This window comes from Cupressus sempervirens, chromosome 6, assembly GCF_028749045.1.
Source record: "Cupressus sempervirens isolate cs-2001-9-10 chromosome 6, ASM2874904v1, whole genome shotgun sequence".
Lineage (NCBI taxonomy): Eukaryota > Viridiplantae > Streptophyta > Pinopsida > Cupressales > Cupressaceae > Cupressus > Cupressus sempervirens.
The window spans coordinates 40,442,238-40,466,326 of NC_143123.1; the positions used below are offsets into that span (position 1 = coordinate 40,442,238).

General features: G+C 39.5%; 1 protein-coding gene across 1 annotated transcript in view; it reads right to left on the minus strand.

The window, feature by feature from the left end:
• Window positions 1-24,089, minus strand: part of LOC149551010 (FAD/NAD(P)-binding oxidoreductase family protein) — a 304,663-nt gene that overhangs the window by 243,431 nt on the left and 37,143 nt on the right. The window contains exons 4-5 of the mRNA XM_089786572.1: window positions 923-1,099; window positions 419-476 (exon numbers count right to left, since the gene is read on the minus strand). Coding sequence (XP_089642698.1) covers window positions 419-476; window positions 923-1,099 — 235 coding nt within the window. The remainder of the gene's footprint in view (window positions 1-418; window positions 477-922; window positions 1,100-24,089) is intronic.

The window sequence follows — 24,089 nt, forward strand, 5'->3', positions numbered from 1 at the left end:
GATCAATTCACTATAAAATTACAAATAAGGATATTAATATGACTCACACTTAGGGGGCACTGTTTTAAAGAATATAGCATCACTTGTCAAAAGATCTAATAACATTACTGAATAGTCCAAATATCTTTTAGATGAATCAATAAACCTCAAACCCAATTCATGAGAGTTACAGTAATTGCACAGGATAATCATCTACCTTACATATAAAATTCAAAGGAAATAACTAGTCTCGGAAAATAACTTTCAAAGGAATACTTCAAAAATCATTTATCAGGAATTGCCAGCATTACTATTCAAATCAAAAGCATAAAATAAGAATGCTAAACAAATGATTGCTTTACCAAGGATTGCTGGCAGAACAATACACAGAAAAAGCCAAAAACAGTAATGTAAACGAAGGCATGTGGAGGAAAACAACCTCAAACCACTCATTGAGAACCTTTGATGCTGGAGCAAGAAGTAAATTTATGAACTCTCTGCAAATAAAAATTTAAAAAAATTGTCATCAAAATCTTATAAACTTGAAAGATGTTGATTTCTAAACAAAAACTTAATAATACATGCACCATTCAAAAAAAACAGCTATAAGTCCACAATTATAAGGACTTTTAAGACAAACAAAAGAGAAAGTTTACATTAAGGTAGAACAAGGAAAAAAATTAAATTAAATTTGACCCTGATTGAGTTACCAACAAATGATTGATTCCGAAAAATAATGTTACCCTACAAAAAATTGTCAACTACCCATTTTCTAATGTAGAAAACTATGTTGCAAGGATTAATGACGAATAGAAACTCAAAATACTGACACAAAGGTCTATGACTAAATTTGCCAGCACAATTAATATTCCTTGACATCTACTCCACCATTATTTAAGTTGCAATTCACAAGACAGCATAATATTATAATGAAGGGACATACATCATATCTTTTTGGCCCAATGAAACGGATTTTTGCATTAATCGAGCCCAAAATGCTAATCTCTGTAGTTTATGCATCGTCTTGCCCATTGCAGACATTTGACTTGTGACTTCTGGCGGAGATATATCAAGAAGAGACTCCATGAAGCCAGAAAAATTTTCCAGCTGCTGCTCATACCTATAAAAACATGAACAACTAAATTTAATTAAAAGATGCACCTCATTCAAAAAATACAAGGAAGTTTTAATAGCACTTGAATGCCCTACTCAAATAAAATCAAGAATAAAATTCTTTCAAAACTAAGCTAATTCTCTCAAGATACTACATAGGCAAATGTCTCCATGTCTTAAATGCTCCTTTCAAAACTTATACAATAACAAAGAATTTCACAAAGAGAAGTAGTCGCATGGAGTCCCCACACCCTGTTGACAATCCTATTTAGGAGCTCATTTGGTACATGTGTACAAAAATTCCAGAAAAGGACGAGCACAATACCCCTCTCTCCATGATCAGGTTTGCTGACAACGATGTTTCTGACATGCAGACTCATGTGGACAAACTTATCATACATAGAGGTAAGTAAACCCCCGAAATCCACTTTATCAGCTTATAGTGCTAATATGGCTCCCTTAAACAACCCACTAGAGTTTTCTGTGTTGAAAAGGTTATTTACAATGTAACACCAATACTGGTGTACATCAGGATGGCGGGACATCGGGACAACTTTCCAGGACGGAAGAAAATGGACTTTTATTTCAAGAAGGTGAGGAGATGGCCAAGGTATGGCGGCACAGGGAGGACAGGGCATGGAGAGGTGTTGTATAGTATACATATAGAACTTAAAGTCCTTGTTATGAAATGATGTTTTAGTAAAACATACCAAATTAAAATACTTGAAAATAGCAACATTGCAAAATGAACTAGAACCATTGAACATTTAATATAGTAACATATTTCATATTACATACCCAATAATAACATTCAAAAATCAAAATTTAAATAGATATCCAAGTCCCCATTCCAGCGGCAGCATGGTTGCGAAATGGCAGAAGTGGGGGTACTTTGGTACATGAATAACCGGTGCAGGGATGTCTCACGGACGGGAACTCTGAGGTTTGGGAGGGGAGGGGAGTGCAAGTCCCCGTGTAACACTTGTTATTTATGAAAAGTCTTGTCTCATTATAATGTTGACGTCTTCCCCCAATAATAAGCTTTTTCTCCCAACCACATCTACGCTTAAATCTACAAATTCCTTTGCAATCTGTTGAAATAATAAAAGCTCTGCAATCTCCTCTAAGGCACCTGAAATAACCTTGAGCAAAATGGGCTCACTCATGAGATTGAGGTAGATGAGCATACTCATGAGATTGTGGTAGAGCGTGTAGTTGGCACTTCGTGAGTCAGTCACAATTGAGGGACACACTGTGCAGTTTAGTTTGGTACAGTCTTTACTAGCTACAATACAGTACATTCCTCTATAGTGGCGGTGGTGATCGAATATCCACACATTTTGGAGATAGATTTGTTGAAGATGTCGCTACATCATTACAGATATAGGTGCAGTGATCTTAGATAGGATGAGGATTTTGGTTGAGAGCAGCAGAGAACCACTTTTTACATTAGGTTCTATTGAGGTTCGTATTGCGCCCATAGTTGAAAAACTCGGATTCGGCAATAACTCGCAAACCCAAAAAAATTGAAAAACTTGGTATCACCAAAAATTTCGCTAAAAATCGGCAATAAAGCGACACTTTTATCGAACATTTCAAAATATATAATTTCAAAAAAACACACACCTATATACCAAATTTGTAGAACATATACTGATTTAAGCGATTAGAGTTTAGCAGTTCAAATTGTATTTTTGGAAATTGGATGTATGTCAAATTTTAAAAATCTTTTGACTTTCATTAAAAAAATTGTTATCATTTATTATAACAAAAACTATATTTAAACAGTAAAATAATAAACCTATATTTAAAAACTATGTTTGAAAACTATATCTCAAAAGTATATTTTAAAAATTATGTTTAAAAATTATATTTAAAAACTGTCTAAAAACTATATTATCAATTATATTTAAAATAATAAAATTTATATTTAAAAACTATGTTTGAAGATTATATTCAAAAAAACATGTTTAAAAACTATATTTAAAAAATCTTTTTAAAAACTATGTTTAAAAATTCTATTTATGAACTATCTTTAAAAACTATGTTTAAAACTAAAACTATGTAATGTCCCCTTTTTAGCATTCATAGCATGATGTTGTCGTTAGCCTATTTCCCCATGGTCCCATAGGTTAACCAAGACATTAAAGGGGCTTAGAGGCCATTTGGCCTAGATAGTTTCAGTTGCAGGTCTTTCTGAGGGATTTTGAGGCAACTTTGGGCATTATTACTATTTATAGTAAGTCATCTTGAACATGGGCAGACATCCAGTGGCAACGGTATGTCGATGGTAATTGTTTAAAATCGACAAGAAGACTTGTTTATCATTGATAAGATTTGTTATGCATTGATAAAGCTATTTTATAAAGTTAAATTTAAATATTTAACTTTATTAATGCATAGACTATAGTTTGTGGGAAATATTTAAATTAAAAGAGTCCCCTTTTATTTTATAACACATTGGAGACATAAGTTACATAAAGGAAGTTATGTTTTATCCCACATTGAGAAAACGAAGGATGGAGCTCTTGTGAGAACACTATAAAAGAAATGGAAGAGCTTCTTTTAAGCATGCTTGGAAATATCAAAGAAATTGGGTAATATTCTGGAGATTATATCTCAATAGTTTGAAGGATGAAATCCCTTCAAGCTGGAAATCTTGACGCCATTGAAAGATATGGTCTTGAGATTCAACATGGTAACAGCAAGCTCCTGTCGCGCAGTACTGTAGCAGCGAGTTACTGTAGTAGTCGGAATCACTGTAGCAGCGAGTTACTGTAGCAGTCGGAATCACTCTAGCAGCGAGTTACTGTAGCAGCCCGAATCATTGTAGTGCGGTACTATACCAGCAAGTTACCGTAGCAGCCCGAATCACTATAGTGCAGTACTATAGCAACGAGTTACTGTCGCAGTCCGGATCACAGTAGCAGCAAGTTACTGTAGCAATTTCAGAACTATTAACACTGCTGTAACCGCAATGGGTATGGACCATCATTGAACTTTATAGTTGATATAATGTGTTGAGTTTATTGAGAAGATATTATTGTTATGGTAGTTGTAATTTCCTAATAATCTGAAACAAGAAATAAATGAATGATCATTGTTATTAGTTGCATATGGTTCTATGTTGCCTCCTATTTGCAGCTCATATGAAACACAAACAATCTTGAGAAACCATTGATCAACATCAAGCTGAAAACTATAAGAAATTTGGTTGCAAGACAATTGTTTGACAAAATTACAAGAAGAAATAAAAATTAAAAAAATAACAGAACAAGGCAGGTTGTTACAAACTATATATAAAAACTAAAAAATGTATGATGGCCAAATTGAACACCCTACATTGTTGTTCTCAAAAACTCTAAGAAAAATTGTAATTTTGTCCACGTCATTCTCAACAGCCCACACTCTCATTTTTTTGTTCTCATTTCTCAGAAACCCTACACCCTGCATTGTCGTTGATTTTAATAAAAATTGCTTTTTGTCTGTCTAACACATAGGAAATGGATCTTTTAATAAAAATTTAACAGTTGACTTAACTCAACGATTTTTTGGCCATTACTGCACGATTTCTCAAGGATATTTTTTGCAAAAACCGGTAGTATTTTTTCATTTTCTCGGAGGCGTTTTTTGTGCGATAATATTGTTGGGCATTACAACTAGCATATATAGTGATTTTAGCAATATATCACAACTTTTTTAAACTATGACTGACAAACGATGTCGGTCACACTTTGAAAGCTTGTCTGACAATGGTGGATTTACAAAGAGTTGTGTGTTAGTACATGAGACAATGGACTCACAGAGTGTCGTCTGGTTAGGAGTATCACCCTCAACTGGATTTGTTCCCCTCTCCTAGAAGCAAATCTATCACTTCAGTCCATGCAACTGAGTTTGGAAGCCATCTTGTAGTGTTGTAGGATCCGTGTGATCAGCTTAAGGTTGTAGAAGAGAAGATTGATTTTCCCTCATATTGTTTATACTGCACAAACTCATTTATTGAACACTTGCTTGAGTGTCGAAAGTGTCATGAAGGTCTATTTGGAGTCACTAAGGATACTCATCGGAGATTCATGTAGTATCCAACATTTGGTGGGAGCAATTGCATATACTCTAACTACAATGCTTCCTCATAAAATTTATGTAGTCGACTTTGCAAAGAGGCTTACCAGAACCCCTACCCAATCAGTTGTTTAGAACTTTAGATTCAAAGATTGTGGTCATCTCTTGATTCTGGAGCTATCAGTAATGAACCTTTGGCAAAGGTTGCGGCTTTCTACCATAACTACATAGTGAGGAGTGATCATCATTTTTCTTTTGATCAACATGTGGAGAAGTTGATGATGTGCTGGTGTGGATTGACTTTGGGAATACACCATCCTTCGTGGAAGGGATATTTTCAGTCTAAAAAAGTTGGGATCATAGGTTGTAAGTGTTTGTTTCAATTGTTTGTGGATGAGTACTTGTAGGGTCATTGTTCAATATCCCATAATATTTTCAGGTATCTGGCAAGGATTGCTACTCCTATGTCAGTGTTATTATTCATAGATGCTTGGATTCAAGGAGACCATTATTTCAGCAGCCATGGTGTCATGATGGCATCTCACATCCATGGGAAGTTGGCAGAGTATAATGTGAGGTCTCGAGTAGTGGACACTTCTTTTTATTGTTATCTCCTTATAATGGATGGATGTTAGTTTCGTTTATTATGGGATCCAAGTTGTGGCAGGGTTAGCATTGCAGGTTGGATGGCACCCAAGGGATTGCTTCACCATTTTCAGTGTGGTAGCATTGTTTGTAGGTTAGCACTACAATATGACAGTTATATCATAGTGGAGCAACAAGAGCAATCACTAATCTATGTTCAGGTTGTTTGGAATAGTGATGGTGCATTATTTGTGGACAAGCAATCTCAAAGAAGGGAGGACAGTAATGTCTCGTTTCTAGGCGATGGGACAAGAATGGCAAGTTGGCCTAACATTTGGTTCTGGAAAGCTAGTGTGGAGGGAACCAATATAGGGGCTTACAAATCTATGCATGAGCTTTTCAAATAGTTTTGGGCAATTGATGAGAGTCTCCTAAAATTTCGGAGGGATTCCTATTTTTTAGTGATTGACTAGGGATGATCTAGGAGGCATCCGGGGGTCTCTAGAATCATTTTGGCAACTTTGAGTGTCTTTCATATTTTTTAGACGAACACCTAGTTTAGTAGCAATGGCTCTAGAGGTACATACAAACAAAAGAGATTCGCAAGGTCTCAGTTTATGGTTGACATAATCATTTCTCTTCATGTGATGAGCATCCCTAGAATTAAGGACAAGTTTCTATTTTCTAGGAGGAACTACTAGTTAACCTAAGTAGGTTCAAATAATAGAGGTGATGACAACATCTCAGATGGATCTTGATTCTGAGCTCCAAATTGGATTTTATTAGTAAGAAAATATTTAAATATTTCCTAAGTTTGGAAATAATAAAATAATCATAAAATGATATTATATTCATTTTATCAGGGAATAAGTTATAAATAAATCATTGGGCCGCTTTCCCAAGATAATAAAGTGAAAATGTTATTTTAATGTGGGGTCAAATAAGTTGAGAAAAATTACCCCTTATGGTTCAATTTTTATGAGGCATAATAAAATAAGGTTATTTTAGTATTAGAAGGGCAAATGAAACCCTTACTCAAAATCAGGGTTAGGGCCGAAAATGAAAGTGTTGTTGGAGCTTATTTTTCATTACCAAGGTTTATGATTTATTATCTACAAACTTTAAGGAGATCCTTGGTCAAGGTTTTCAGCATATTGAGATTTGCCAGTTTGGACATCACCCAGCCTGCATGAAGAAGTAGTTTCAGATTATATCAGCTACTGAGAGCATTGGATGCGTAAATTTGTTTTGATAATTAATATTGAGCAGGGACAAATCAGAATTTCTTCACCAATCATACAGATCTATTTATTTATCAGCTAAATAGAGCAGAATGGGATTGAATTTTGATGACTTATTTGTGTGTGAGGAAGAAGATTAAATATACATGAGTGTTGGATCAGATTGTTTTAAAGCAGGATTGGTTACATAAGTTTCAGTGCATTTTGAGCCGTATCTCTACAGGAGAATTGGGAGGAGAGTAGCATTGTCAAGTTCAGATCTGGGTCGTTTTTGGGAGTCACCAGTTCAGATCATGGGCTACTGTGATTGATTTCAACACTTATTTGCCCTCTATATCAGCCATATGACCAATTTTTGGCAGCACATTATTGTTTGTAGAAGATGTGGAGGCATAGGAGCTGTATAATTCATCACCCATGAGAAGATAAATGTTACAGCAGGATCATACATAGCAGCGCCATCTTTAAGAGGAGTTTGGTGCCCTAGTTGTCAAACTTACATGAGCTGATGTACAAATCAGAAGTCTCCATACCTGGTACGGCTAACACAATTGTGCATTTGGCTGAAGGAATATAAATTTCTGATTTGTTTAACAAATGTTAATTCTATTTTTGTTCCATCTCTCTACCATGATTATTTGTATTTCTTTGAAGAACTTTTCTTCAGGATCTTGCTCTCTTCTTCTCGCAATGACTCCCCGAGCGCTCCCACAAACACAATCAGGCATTGACTCCTGCCATCAATCAAACATCCACCTACTCCCACACGCCACCCATAGCTTGTGTTGATGTCTGTAGTCTAGATGTTCATTCGCTAGTGTCTATAGACAGTCTTTTTCATCATAGTTGTCTCCGCTCTCTTCGTGTTGGTGCTCTCTTCGTGTTGGTGCTCTCTATCGTCATTGCTTACTCTCTTATGTCGGGGTGTGCAGTTTTTGCATCGGCTTTGCCCACTTCGTCATTGTTGTCTCATCTCTGCTCTGCTATCTCTGTATTAGTGCTTCTTGGCACCGCTGCTTTATCACCCACTACTTGCTCTCTTTGTGGCTTCAGAGTGTTTTCCCACGTGCTTTCTCCAAAGTGGTTGTTCGTGATCTTGTTTTGATGTGTGGCTTTTCTTGTGCACGGTTTTGTGTTGCTTGTGTTTCTATTAGTGCCCAACTTGGCCTGCAGTCGGGCTCTTGTTCTATTGTTTTTCTGTGTTCGTTGCTCTCTATGAGTTGGTGGTTTAGTGGAATTCTTCTACCTGTTGCTTTCACCTTTGCCTACACCTTCCTTGTCATTCCTGTTGCAGGCTCTATTCCCTCCTATCCCTATGGTCGGACGTTGCCTACCTTTTTTGTGGGGCTCCTGGTGTTTGAACGCTTTGGTGTTGTGTTGTTGTTGCCCGCATTGTCACAGCAAATAGTTTGCAAACCAATCTACAGGCATAGTCACAATTCAAAATTTGCAATACTACCTACAAACCAATGTGCAAACAAGTCTTTTGTAGCCTATTTGGTTGTCTGTTATGACTTCTACTTGTGTTGAGACTACACAATTGGATCTGATGTAATGTTCTGAAGGTGATCTCTGTCCTGAGGTGATATATGTGTGAAGGTGTTTCTATTTGGAGGTGATTACTCTTTGGAGGTGTTTCTCTCTAGAGGTGATTTCTGTGTGCGAGGAAACCTTGGTTTGAAAATGACCTCGATCCAGAGGCCACACAGAAGGGAGTTAGAGGCCGACGGAAGGAAGTTGGAGGCCGTACAGAAGGAAGTTGGAGGTCGCACAAAACAGACACTAAAGGCTACAAGGAATGGAAGTCGAAGGCCACACAAAAGGAAGTCGAAGGCCACACGGAAGGAAGCTAGAGGCTGTACAGAAAGGAATCCAGAGATCACACGAAAGGAAGTTGGAGGCTGCATGCAGGGAAGATGGAGGCCGCGCAGAAAGAAAGTTGTAGACCCACACGGAAGGAAATCATAGGCCGCACGATGGGAAGCTAGAGGTTGCATGGTAGGAAGTCACAAGTTGCACAGTAGGAAGTCGAAGGCCTCACGGAAGGAAAGAAAATACTTATAGGAATAAAGAAAATATCATATGGGATCTAGAAAGTATAGTGATTTCCAACGTTATATACAAGATAAGATAATATTAGAACACCAATTACACACGATATATGCCAAACAAGAGTAGATGTTGAACACAGATATTTGCCAATTATATTCGCAGACAAAGATGGTGATTCAAATGTGTCAAATCCGAAGCAAAGTAATACAGATAATTGGAATAGGGTGAGGGTTGAATCCCATTAAAACCGAACTAGCCAAGTAGGGAAGGTTTTCCACTTCTGAAATGGCAAACAATACAAAATTCTAAAAGGAATTTGCAGTACAAAGAAATAATACAAATCGCATATCTAAAGAAATTAATTTTATTTAATTATCACAATAAAATTTGGGAACATCACAACTAGTGTGGTAATTTCTGAGGGACCACCTCTAACCCGCCATACATAGAGAGGAAGCCTCTAATGGATGTTGCATTGCTACGGGAACTGCTAGACAGATTGGATAAGATGGAGTTGAGTACGCCACCCACAAGGACAGAATGGATGTTATATAAGCAAAAAACTTTGAACTGAAATTAAGAGTCTCGCAAACTTCTACTTTTGTCTCGTCTATTGTCATAGAATTTGCAAACCGTAAACTGTAACTTGACTCACATGTTGAGCAAGTCTTTCAGATCAAACAGCTTAAAGAAATGCAATCGATTTTGGATAACATGCAAACTTCATTAAGATTTGAAACTGAATCCCAACTAAAATCTTGGACTACTGTCTGCAATGGGAATGGCCTTTCGGCTTTTCCTTCTCTATTAGGCGTAGAGGTCATTGTCCAATATAAGCTTGTGGAGGAAAGGACTCAGAGGGTCCAGGAACTTAACTTGAAAGTTTGTGGTCTTCCACATACTGACAATTCAGATCCGCTCGACAGGGCATATATGTTCCTCAGAGATCTGCTTGAGCTTTTGAGATCTCCCTTGATAGCGCTTGTATTGGATACGACTCCACCCTATTCCTTTGCTTCTATAATCTCTCAGATAGACTTCAGGTACTCAGAGCTAGGATAAAGTTCTACAACCTTCCATCAAAGGTCTACCTGAATGAAAACCTCATTAAAACACAGGTTGCTGAGCTGAAACAAGCACAGAGCCTTGTTGCAAATGCCAGACAAGATGGGAAGTGGGCTCTCATCAGGAACCTCAGAGCAGTTATTCGGGATTCCCCTGCCCATGGTTGGGAGGCTAGGTTGGACGTTATGACCAAATGATGATGTTGGCAATGAGAGAGCAATACAGAGTGCCATAGTGATTCCTTATCCACAGCTAAAATGGAAATGGTTCCTTATGGTCCTTAAATGGTCTTTTTCGGGACACTCTTGGTCCCACTGACATTCTCTTCGTCACAGAGACTCATGAGAGCCCCACACATCCTCTTCTTAGTGTCTCTGGTTATTATTGGTTATCTGCATTTAGGGACAAGACCACATGGTCCAAGGGGGTTAGGGGATTAGGTGCAGTTGCTTGCTTAGTCAAAGACCATCTTTTTAGCACTACTTCCATTGATCATTCCGACTCCTCTACCACATTCATGTGGGTCCATGTCAGTCAGACGCAGCATTATAGGGACATCCTAATCGTAATTTGCTACTTTCCATTGGTCTCCTCATTCTATGTTGGGCACAACCCTGAGAATGGGGATTTGTTTAAGGATCTTTATGAGCTCATTGCCAAGTTCTTTGTCATGAGTGATGTACTCATCCTAGGTGACTTTAATGCATGGACTAGGGACCACCAGACACCCCTTCATGATCATGGGTCTGAGTCTATTTGCTCTATGGAGACGGATCGTGGTGCTATGGTTTACAACATCTATCTTTGGATTGTCAAGTTTCGTATACCACATATGGATGCCATCTTCTTCAGCTATGTGAGCCCTTTGCCTTGATGATTCTGAACAAACTTCCTTATTTTCTATACTTTGAGTAGTTCACTTGTTGGCCCTACTACAGGGGTGCAAGCATCATTAATTATACTCTCGCTTGTCCCTTGTTTGTCACCTCTATTAGCCAGTTCACTGTCTCTCGCCTCCCTCTGGTTGACCATGCCCTCCTTAGCCTTGCCCCTTGGGTTTCCACCAACCCCCCTCCCTCCTTTCCCTCACCCCTATTCCCCTTCCACCTCCTCGCTCATGCCCCCTCCCCCTCCTAGTGCATTCCCCACTTCAACCAGCCCCTCTACCTATGTTGTTCGCACCTCCTGCTTTGTTAAGATTGATTGTGACTTCTTCCACCACCACCTTAGACAACTCCTCCCCCTTGACTGTTTCACCAAACCCATGGATGTGCCCTTCATGTTTGGCTCACACTCTTCCGCAGATTAGGAGTCTACTCTCCTCTCCATCCCCGAGTTAGTTTTAGACCTTGTCAACTACAATACTATCATTATTGGGCATACTTTTGCCAAGATCTATGCCATAGTGTTGAACACTATTGTCTCTAGGGAGCTCAATCTTCAGCACTATCAGGCTAGAGGGCAAGCTGGTTTCCACAGAAATTTCCAAACCACTGATCATATTATGACTGTACAAACTATCATTGGGGGGGCTCAACATTACTCAACGAAGGTCTACTACTATTTTGTAGACTTTCGCAAAGCCTTCGATTTTGTTCCTCAAACGCTTCTCTTTCAAAGACTTATAGACATCATGCCTTTGGAGACCTTTCTGGCAACTATCATGAGGCTTTCCAAGTGTGTGGTTGGCAAGTTCAGGACTTGGTAGGGCTTTTCGGATCCTATTCAAAGCACCATTGGGATTAAGTAGGATTGCCCTCTCTCGCTCTCTCTCTTTAGCATTTACATTGATGAGTTGGAGTCCTTCCTTTAGAATATCTTACCTGTAATGTTCCCGAATGGTTTTGGTAATGTTCCCAAAAGTTTCAAAAATTTCCTGAATAGTTTTGGAGATGCTCTTGTGCTGCGCAATCACAACCCGTGTTGCGCAGCCACTTTCTCGAACATTTTCGGAGATGCTCTCGTGTTGTGCAACCTATTGCCCTTGCTGTGTGGCCTCAGTTGCCTATGCTGAACAACCACTTTCCGAAACGGTTTCGGAAATGCTCCTGTGTTGCACGGCCTCAGCCCGTGCTGCGTGGCCTCAGTTGCCCGTGTTGCGTGGCTACTACCTATGTTGCACGGCCACTACCGCATTGCATGGCCACTTTCTCGAACAATTTCGGCCATGCTCCCAATAGTTTCTGCTTTGATACCACTGTAATGTTCCCGAACAGTTTCGATAATGTTCTCAAAAGTTTCGAAAAATTTTCGAATCGTTTCGGAGATGTTCCCAATAGTTTCTGCTCTGATACCACTATAATGTTCTCGAAAGTTTCGAAAATTTTCCGAACAGTTTCGAAGATGCTCTCGTGCTATGCGGTCACAATCTGTGCTGCGTGGCCTCAGTTACCCATGTTGCGGGGCCACTTTCCTGAACGGTTTCAAAGATGCTCCCGTGCTGTGCAACCTAAGTTGCCTGTGTTGTGCGGCCACTGCCTGTGCTGCGTGGCCACTTTCCCGAATAGTTTCGGAGATGCTCCTGTGCTACGCAGCCTCAGCCTGTGCTGCGAAGCCTAAGTTGCCCGTGCTACGTGGCCACTTTCTCAAACAGTTTCGGAGATGCTCCTGACGGTTTCTACTTTGATACCACTGTAATGTTCCCGAAAGCTTTCAGTAATGTTCCCAAAAGTTTCAAAAATTTCTCGAATGGTTTTGGAGATGCTCCCAACGGTTTTTGCTCTAATACCACTATTATATTCCCAAGTACAAAGGATTTGGTAACTGGCCGAGATGAAGCTTGAATAATCCGTACACAAATGAAAAGATCAGTTGTACGATGCAATGGGGTCCGTACGGTGGAGGAAAGTGGAGAAAGTACGGAGTTGTTGTCAAGAAGTTTGTACGGTGCCAAAGCAAGGCACAGGAGAGGTTGTACGGTATCCACAGGAGGGTCGTATGGTGAAGAAGCAAGAGTCGTACGATGGGTGTGTCAAGGTGACTCCCGTACAGTAGAGAGCAAAGGTTGTACGATGAAGGTGTTTCCAGCCATATGGTGATGGTTTGTCGTCGGTAGAAACTGTAGCCGACAAGGTGTTGTTTTCAATAAAGATTTTGTAGCCAATGGGCCAACGGGTAGATTAGGATTGTTTTGTAGCTGACGGACCTCCTTTGGAAGGTTCGGGGGAAAGTATTTAAATGCCCTCTTGCGTCATTGTAAAGCATCTTATCACAAGTTATGTAATCTGTTGGCATATGCAAATAAAAGAGTACTACTATTCGTGTTCATTATCTGTGTGCATTTCTTAATTAACCTATGCGGTTAACATTTGGCGTCGTTGCCCTATGAACCTAGAAGGTGGGAGAAATGAAGATTAATGCCAAATCAGCTTAACAAGGATCGAAATAAGGTCAAGAGAAAAGATGGAATTCGTACTACGCAAAAAAATTTAATTCTGGCACAACAAGCCGAACAGCTAAGGAGATTCAAGAAGATTGCCGACGGAAACCAGAGCACAGAAGAATTGTTGGAGGAAACTCGACAGCAAGTGGAATTGGTGGAAGAAGCACAAGAGGATTTTTTGAATTTGTGTTCGCCGAGGGAATAGAGTCCAGACGAAAGAGCATCGACTCGCACGGCTTGGAGTGTCGATAGAGCAAGAGCGTGGAGTTAACTCTTCGTCCGAGATACACTTCCGCAAGGGTCAACTTCAGAAGATCCTTCTTCACCAAGGTTCGCAACTATTGAAACCATCGATGTGGGAGAACAGTCCGCCAATGTGAGAGTGTAGACCGCCGGTGTAGGATTGCAGACCACCAGTGTGGGATTGCAAAGCGCCGGTATGGGAGAACAGTTTGCCGGTGTGGGAGTGCAAAGCCACAGTGTGGGAGTGAACAGCGCCAGTGTTACAGGACCGAGCAACGCCTGTTTACAAAAACCAATTGTGATGGCGGGACCAAAAGAGAAATTGTCGAAGTTTGATGGTGATGGTACGGTCGATCCCATTCGACACTGCAAAACATGTGAAACGATCTGGAGGGAAAATGGCATAACTGATGAAGACGACTGGATGAGGCAATTTTCGGCCACCCTACGGGGCATGGCAATTGACTGGTTTACTAGTACAGATCCGCAGAAGCTAGACAGTTGGACTAACATTAAAAAGGAGTTTTTGGCCAAATTTCAACTGTTGCGCGATGATAATGAAATTGTAGCAAAGATCTTCAATATTAAGCAGGGTAAGAATGAAATTGTCCGTGTCTACGCCAAGAAATTAAAAGATTTGATAAATAAAATGGAAAATAAGCCAGCGGACGAACTTCAAAAAAGATGGTTTGTAGAAGGTCTACACCCGAACTTGCGGAAGAAAATGAAAATTGTGCTGCCGTCGTCATACACGGAAGCTTATAACAGAGCATTGAACCTCAAAAGTGAGCAGAAGACAAAGAAGAAGAAGAAGACTAGCTCATATGATTCTGATGATGATGAGCCTTCCGAAGAAGATAGCAGCGACAATGAAGGCAATAGCAAGAAGGTTCGTGCCCTACAGAAAGACATGATCCGCATGATGGAGTTTAAAAATGTGCAGAAGGAGACGAAGGGGAGTGAGCTGTGGTGCACGGAGTGTAAGACCGACGGTCATACTAAAAGAGCCGATCCAAAGAACCAATTCTGTGGCATTTATCAAATCATGGGCCATTCCACAAAAGAATGCCCCCTCAACATGAAAACCAGAGGACCTCAACAAGTGCTCTTGACACAGGCAGCTTCCACGTCCAAAGGGAATGGAAACGCAAACATTGATGGTGCCACATCGGGAGGATATAGGAATAATAGCAGAGGGAAAAACAACAATAACAATGCGAACAATAACAATAATAATGGCAACCGAAGTCGAATCCAGTATGATGCAAACAAACGGCCGATCGTTCAATGCCGAGCATGCAATTTGTGGGGCCACTTCGCCCGAGATTGTACAACAGCGAACACACCGAAACTGTTATGCAAATGGTGCGGACCCGGTGACCATGAAGATGCCAAGTGCCCAAAATCCGGAGTAAATTTGATCACTGTCGGGACAGACGAAGAGGAGGTTCTGGCAATAACACGGAGGCAAGCAAAAGTGTATCCGGACCCAGCGGAAGAAAAGAGAAAATTGGGGAAAGAGCGGGCAGAAATTGAAAAGGCATCCCAGGCAGAGACATCTCAGTTGAACGACATCACCGGCACCTTGGCAAGGAACTCCGCGAAACAAAACATTGTACGGCAGATCTTACAAAGGGAGATACCAGTCAAGATAAGTGACCTTCTCAGAATGCCCCAGTTACAGACGGCCATTCTAAATTATACACCGTTTTCGAAAGCAAAGGAGGACACAAGAAGGGACAGCAATGAAGCGACGACAACAAACCCAATGCTTCTGGCACTCACAATGGAAAGGCATTCGACGGTCATTGAGATGGGGATTTTGGGAAATGTTCTAACAGACACAATTGTCGACGGAGGGTCCGGCGTGAATGTTTTACCAAAGGATACCTGGAAGAAGTTGGGAAAGCCAACATTGTGGCCACCTACATTCCAGTTGCTCACGGCAGACTAGCACAGGATCAAACCATTGGGAACCTTGAGGGCGCAACCGATAACTACTGGAATGCAACCATTTTTATTGGACTTCCTGGTCATTCCATTGAAAACAAAAGGATATGATGTAATTCTAGGACGTAATTGGTTGGTGCAAGCAAAAGTAAAACATGATTGGAAACGTAATACCCTATCAATGGAGCATGGAGGCAAAAGATTCATAATTGACCTGTACACAAAAATGGTAGGTGAGGAGGTAGCATCGTCAGATTCAGAAGGTGAAGGCGAAAGTGACGACGAAGGAAAGAGGAGAATGGAACCGGGCAAAGGAGTATTGACACTAGAAAGAGGATCGAATGACGACGACCTAGACTCGATGAACGGCCTTCTCCACTGGCAGATAGAAGACTACGAATTGTTTCCGAGTTGTAATATGTTAAGGGTCGATGAAGGTGAGAAAACAGAGGAAAATGAATGTCCGAAGGAATACAGAGAAGTGGAAGAAGGAAAGGCGGTTATGGCTGAAGTTGAGAGGAAGAACATACAGTCCAAACCCAGAAAAAAGAAAGATCCCACCGTCCAGTACATGGTGAGCAGACCGCACAGAAATAAAAGAATGCATCACACCATAAAATTAGTTGAAGGGTACCAACAGCAAGGAAATAATCTAGAGGCGTGACGACCGCAGGCACAATGGGCAACGGAAGTGACACACAACAGACATAAGGCGTGGCATGACAAGCATCTCAAACTCAACAGGTTTCAGCCGGGGCAGTTGGTACTGAAGTATGATGGGTGGAATGAGATCAAGCCGAGAAAGTTTAAGGTTAGATGGGTTGGACCATACCAGATCCGAGAGGTCGGTGACAATGGAGCAATTAGACTGTCGACCTTGGACAGGCAAGAGGTGCCTTAGGCAGTCAACAGGTCCAAATTGAAAATCTACTGTGCTAGAAAGACTTCGTCGTCGTCGCAGAATGCCCAAATGACTTCCTCGAATGGTGACGCCCCGAGGCAAAATTGAAAAACTGTATATTTTGAAGAAAAGAAAAAGAAAAAAAGAAGAAAGTCTCGCGGACTGTGTTCTGTGGACTGCCTGCCCCGCGAACACGTCCTGCGGGTAGTAGTCCGCAGGAGGTCCTTCCCCGCATGCCTTTCCGCGGAGTCTATTTTCGTCTTTCCGCGGAGCCTTTCTTCCTGTTTTATAAGCCCTCTTTTCGGTGTGTTTGGCTTTCTAATCGACATCGTGATACAGCATTTGAGGTCAAAGAAGATGCAACCGATGCTGGCGTTGTGAGTCCCGTGGCTACCTCTTCTCTACTGAGGCTGTCCATTCTCCGTGGACTTTTTCCTTTTCTGCGCGCCTGAAGCCATTCTCCATGGACACTTACCTTCTCTGCAGACATCTCTACTCTGTCCGACTCATTTCCGCAGGTGTTTTCCTGATTTCCGTAGACTTCTTTTTCAACATTTGTGTTCACCTTCCGCGTGCTCTTCTTCCCTTCTCCTGCGTTCTTCTACCTTTCGCGAGTGTTGGTTTCCCACCTTCTGCATACATTTGATGCCTTCTTCCGTGGACTCTGTATGATTGCCAACCTTCTGCAAGTAGGCCTGTTTCTGTTGGGGTCTCTTACCTTGGCGTGGAAGTCTTTTTGCTGGCTATCTGGTTCTTCCGCAAATCATCCTGGTATCCCCAAGGCTTAATTTGTTGTTTTATGCTGACAAGGGACAAGCAAGCGATCAAGCAAGCACAGCAGCGTGAGATGGGGACTTCCATTTTCCAGCGAGCATAGAGGAATTCATAAATAAGTTGCAAACAATCAAGACGCCGAAGATGGGTGACAGGTGGTTTGCTAAAAAAAAAAAAAAAAATCGACAAATTCAAATTGTTCGGAATGAGTAACAAATGATGTCAAAGGGAAGGGGAAGCATCAGTGGTTGCCAAAAAGAGTGTGGAATCGGAAGAAAATCACAAAAATGGTTTGTTCCATGCAGTTTTGTGTGAGTTTTGGAGTGCTAATTTGGTCTTGGCGGCAAGGGGCGCTCCCACTAGACCCCCAGTCGTTGCGGATATCATTCGTGGGAAGTGTGACCAGTTGATGAGACCTAGAGCTGCTGCAGGCATGCAACGTCTGTGTACCAAAGGCACTTGGAGTAGGTGTTGGACGTGAGGCTATCTTGGTGGATGCATAGAGAGCTCGGGAGGAGTTGATCATCCAGTTGAAGGCAATTCAACGACGCTTGACTCAGGGTACCGAGCAGTTGAAAGCAGAGAAAGCGGCACAGGTGGATATCAAGGTTAGCTTGATTAAGGAGATAGTATGTGGTGTTCACAGAGGCTGCAGATGCAACACATTTTGGAGACCAATTAGTGTATTATGTTTTGTCAATTTGTCCTGGATATGTTGTAATTGTTGTCCGAAGACGACTTTCTTCTTTTGGGGGGGATGATGTCGTTGGTAGAAACTGTAGTCGACAAGGTGTTGTCGTCGGTAAAGAAGATTTTGTAGCCGACGGGCCAACGGGTAGATTAGAATTGTTTTGTAGCCAACGGACCTCTTATGGAAGGTTCGGTAGAAAGTATTTATACGCCCTCTTGGGTCATTGTAAAGCATCTTATCACAAGTTATTTAATCTATTGGCATATGCAAATAAAGGAGTGCTGCTGTTCGTGTTCATCATTTGTGTGCATTTCTTAATTAAGCTATGTGGTAAACAGTTTGTTTCAGGCCGTACAGTGGAATTAGTAGGTAGTAGGGTGCAAATGAAGGGCAGTATGAAAGTTTGGAGGGGCAATTGTCAGTGAGTATTCATGTCGGAAGTGATACAACCACAACAATGATGGTGATTTTGCTCATACAAAAATAACAACAAATTTAGATGAACTCCAAACAATAATAGACTTGAATACAAATAATCCTTCAATTAATATTTGTCAAAGATGATGCTCTGATTTGCCAGATCCGAGCGAGGTAATACATGCAACAATGGAATAGGGTGAGGGTTGAATCCCACCGAAACCGCAAATAGGGAAGATCTTTCACTTCCGAAATGGTGAACAATCTAAAACTCCAACAGTAATTCGCAGTACATAGAAAATAATCCAAAAGCATATACCCGTCAGGAAACTTTCCGAGGGTGTACAAAGATAGCCGACAATGACACAAACTATGGAAACAAAATAAAAATGCGTCCGAGATATATTAAATCATTCGGAACCACAAATACAAATATTAACTTGGGCCACATCTTAATTAATTAAAGTAACTAATTAAAGGTCCTTATTTTATTTAAATTCTAGGACCAGTTAATTAATTAATTTAATTTAATTATTACATTAAAATTTGGGGACATGACAAATCCTCACTACCCAAAGATTGCTTGCCCTCAAGCAACCTATCATTTGACGAAACATCAACAACTCCAGGGTCCCAAATCAAACATGTGGGTGAAATGAGTAAATTGTTATCAAACCTCCCTTGCACCACACTGTCATTAAGCATCTGTTGCGCCACTCTGATATAAACATGGTTGTAGCCTTCACCAGGATCCCACTGGCACAAATTGATGAAATCTCACATCATTATGTTCAAAACTCTTCTGTAATGGTATTTACTATTAGTTAGAGTAATCCAATCATAATACTCCCAAACTAGAATTTGAAGACGATTTCCTTTGGTTGAAAGCCCAAAAAATGATCTCATAGCAGCAGCAATATAGAGAAGATACGAATTCATGTATGGTGTTGACATTCCTACATTGAGCAACTACTCACAAAGTGCAATGCTAATTAGTTCTCCCCAAAAGATATGTTCCTTATTATCAATGATTTGGAAAATGAACTTATACATACATGGTTCAAAATCATTAGAATCTTTGAGATGCATATTCTGCTAAGAAAGATAATTAGGTCTTTGTATTCCGGCTTGAAACTAGATCTATGAATGGTTTTTGGCCATCTTGAGAAATTGTTTCACTTGGAATCTAACCAATATAGATTAACATACTTCTGATAATTTCCCTTATTCGTATTCCATATCTCCAAAGTTGTTTCTTTGTTCAAATCCACACACTTTGCACTTTGCGATACTTTGAAAATATGTTCAATAACCTCAAGATCAAGGCTTACAATAACATTACCATTAGCATCCTTGATGGTTTTTGACTTCAGACTAAAACGCTTTGCACATCCAAGAACAAATTCTGGTTCCAGGGCAACCATAGGAAAAGAAGACACCAAATGAATATTACTCCTTTTAATACATTTCATTTCATGGCTAGTAGGAGCTTTTATCTGTCACAAGAAATCGGTCATATCTACATGCTCTATCTCTATATCTAACACACTATCAAGAATAGATGTAACCTGGGATGGATTTGCATGAGCCAACTCTTTATCATATTAATATTTCATTTTGCCTTTTGATCTTGCAAATGGGGGCATCCCTTGTACTTGTGCTGCAACATGAAAATTTTAAAATGTCAACACATCGTCAGAGGATATTGCTTCCATAAAATCGTTGATTCTTGATTAACAACAAAGCTTCCGAGAATGGATTAGATACTTCAAAGATCTAATGTGATGATGTTGAAAAGAGACAACATGCATATGTGAAGGTTGGAGTACGGCTTGAGAGGATGAAAATATGAGGTGGAAGTCAACATTTATGAATATGCTTTAAGACATGGAAATCGAATGAATGGGAATGCATGCAAATCATTTTGTTTTACTTTTAAAAAGGGACTTTAAGTCAAAAACAGGTTTTCAAGATGTCATTCACGAAAAGTGAATTACATCTATATGTGACATGCAATTAGGAATGAAAAGTGAGATTGCATGTAAATGTGGATGAAAAGTGAGTTTACATGTAATTGCATGCAAAAGATGGGATGCAATGTGTTGTGACATGAAATTGAAAATTACATGTAATTGCTCATAAAGTGTAATGGCGGATATGGAAGGAATAAATGCAATGTGCCTTGGCATGTAATGATGGAGGTGGAATGAAGAGATAAACTTGCATTCATTGATGGAAGATGGAAGATGGAGTGAAGTGAAACGTGATGAAGCTCTTGGGAAAGAACTTGCAACTTCTTCCAAATGAAGAAAAACAAGAAAACAAGCAAGCAAACAAGAAAAGAAACAAATGCCTTCAAACATGTCAACGAGCAAGATACCTTAACATGCAAACTCGGATTTGGAATTTGGGAAAAAACCAAGAGTATGAAAATGAGACTTTTCATCATTTTTAAAGAGAAAATGCACTTTTCATGGCATCTATATCAACAAATGTGAAATGTCAAGCTAAAGCATGCATCAAATCAGCAAGATAAGCATGAATTAATTAGCAAAAAAGGAAAATGTCCACTTACTTGAAGATTAAAATGCCAAAAATGAAGGGAATGAAGTTCCAACTTTGACAAATTCTCAAACAAGCTTGGACCTCTTCAAACTTTCAATGAAGAATAACCAATGAGCAGCAAATGAGACATTTCTCATGCCCAATCCCAAAAACGTGGTCAAGAATGTTCAATGCATATAGCGTTTTTGAGAAAATGTACATGCTAAAACCCGTTTTGATAAAAATGTGGTTTCCCAAGGGCATTACATGCAAGGTTTTTGTCTTTGGAATGCAAAAACGTGGCCCTCAATGCATCTATTACACCACAGAAAGCCAAAATGTTCCTCCTTGGAGCCAAAATGTCGATTCAAATGCCCAAATATGGGTAAAAAACATGGTTCCCCAAGCTCAAAATGAAACATTTTTAGGCAAGAAAAATCAAAGCCTAAAGCATGAGGATGCTTGGATTTGCAAAAACACCCTTAGAGGAGAAGATTTCAAGACATTTCATAAACAAATCTGGGAAAGATCACCAAAAACATGTTTTTGGAAGCCATAAGCATGGAAGTTTTGCCCTTGAAATGCAAAAATCGGTTCTCAAGATGCATTTGCATGTCTTGTAAGTAAATCGCACCTTTTTCGTTCAAAGACATGTTTTAAAATTTTCAAAATTGACCTCCATAAGGCAAAATACACATTTTTGGTGCAATGACATGTTTGCAAATGACTTAAATGTGTCTTATGAGCAAAAATGCACCTTTTGGGTGCCTTTGCACATTTTAAAACATATGCAATTAGATGTTATTCATTTCCATTCAAAATCATACCTTTTACGGTGCAATGACATAATTTTGAATTAAAGCGTGCTTAGAGACATGTTTGCACAACTTAAGTGATGAATTAAGCACATGTCAATTTTATTTTTGAATAAATATTACTCAAATGGGACATAAATAATATTTACACTATATAGTTAATATAGTATATGCAATATCATTTTAAAAGTAATATTTAGTAAAGCATTTGATTTAAAACTCAAAAATTAATCAAACTATATAGTTAATATAGTCACTTAAGTGAAACATAAAGTGCACTATAATTACTTTAAGTGAAAAATCAAAATGATAAAGTAACTTAAAAACATAACATAAAATGAATTCATATTATATTTTTCAAAAAGTGAATGTCAACTTAAAAATATAACATGATATTTTTAATTCATGCACTTGGACCTAAAAGGTCCACTTTTTGAGCATTAAATTGGTCATATCTTTTGATTGCCAACAACGATTAAGCCCTAAGATAGATCAAATCGAAGGGAAAACCGAAAACAATGACTTGAGTAAAACCAAAGGACCAAAAGCCAACTAACACACTCAAAAATGAGGAAAAGCACGTTGAAGGCTTCAAAAATCAAGCATAAGCTCGAAAAATAGAAAAACTAAAAAGACTTGACAAAAGCCTCCAATAAAAGGATTTATTATATCAAATGGAATCAATTGTTTGATCAATGTTATCCAATTAAATAATGAACTAAACTCAAAGATATGCAAAGCTAAGTTGAAAAGGTTTTGTTCTGTTACCTACACTTTGTGGTGACAAAATATAGGACAACAGGTCTATAGTGCACGTGTGGGAATTCTATCATCAATTGCTTCTAAAGAAAATCTGGATACATTTTTGAAGGATTCAGAATGCCTTCTTTGGGCATTACATGTGCTTGTTTGAGAAAGAACTCCCAAACAAACAAGTTTCTAATGAGGCGTGGAACAAAGTAAATGAGTATGGTTGTATGGTTCTACAGTTTCCCAACTTCACATATCTGCGAGTTGGATGTTTCAAGGGAGAGCCATACACTTTGCCAAGGTACCCTACAAACACAATTATACTCATGAAAATGGCAAGACAACTCATGGAGGTATAGGCTTATCAATCCAATTTGCACCTGCCAAGACTGCGGATTTCATCACACAACCCTTTAAAGATTGATCGGTACTCTTTGGATACTGTGCCTAAAGCAAAGAATATGGAGTTTGCGCTTCAAAGAATTACATTGAAGAGGTTCGTAACTAGAAGTTACCTTGACTATAGAGGATTGCATGACAAGATGAGGAAGCAATTCCTACACAGAGTCATCTAGAAGATCTTTGAATTGATGTATGCACCGAAGTGGATATACGGTGCATGGACTACACTCGGTTAGTTGTAAAACAGATTGTGGATTTCAACTTAGTAGCAATCCCTCCTAGATTCATAGTAACAGGGGACGTGTCCCCGCCATTTTTTGGGGGTCGCACCCAAGACGAGGGTACAGCGTTCCCACGTCCCCATCAACACCATCCAAACGTTGGTGATAGGGGGACATCCCTGCATCCTCATTGGGGACATAGGGGACAGGGACGCATCCCTTGACCCAGCAGGGGATGACCAGCTGTCCCCTTGAAAAAGTGCAAAAAATAAAAAAATTTAAAAGGTTTTTATTTTGTTTTTTATGTTTAGTAACCCTAGGGTGTGTGGGGCCCATCTAGATGTTGAAATCCCATTAAGCCTCTTCATTTTCTCTTTTCTATTCATTTCATGGTTTTCTAGTTTTCGCAACAGCAGCAAGAAGAGTGAAGAGCTCATAGAAGGGTGCTTATTTGAGTGAAAAGAGCTTGTGGAAGGAAAAGAGGAGTAAGGAGCAAGAAGAGAAGAAGAAAGATTTTTCAACTTGTTCAAGAGATTTGTAAAGCAAAAGGTAGGGTTTTTCATAGTTTTTTAATTTTATTTTCTAATTTTTTAAGTCAAGATCATTGTTTTTTGTTTCTAGTTTGTAGCTTTTAGTTTTTAGTTGAATTTCATTTCTAGATTTTAGTAGATGTTTCTTGTTTTGTGTCTAGACCTTTGTTGCTTGAATTTTATTTTTTTTAAATTTGATTTTGAAGAAAGGCATAGGCTGAAAGCATGTATTTATTTTATATTTTTTTCATTTTGTGAAGTAATGACTCAAGTGGGTCAAATTACTGTGATGATGAGATGGATTTAGAGGCCCATTCTTATAGTGATAGTAACCAAGAGGATTATAGCCCTGAGGGTGAACATGAAGAGAAT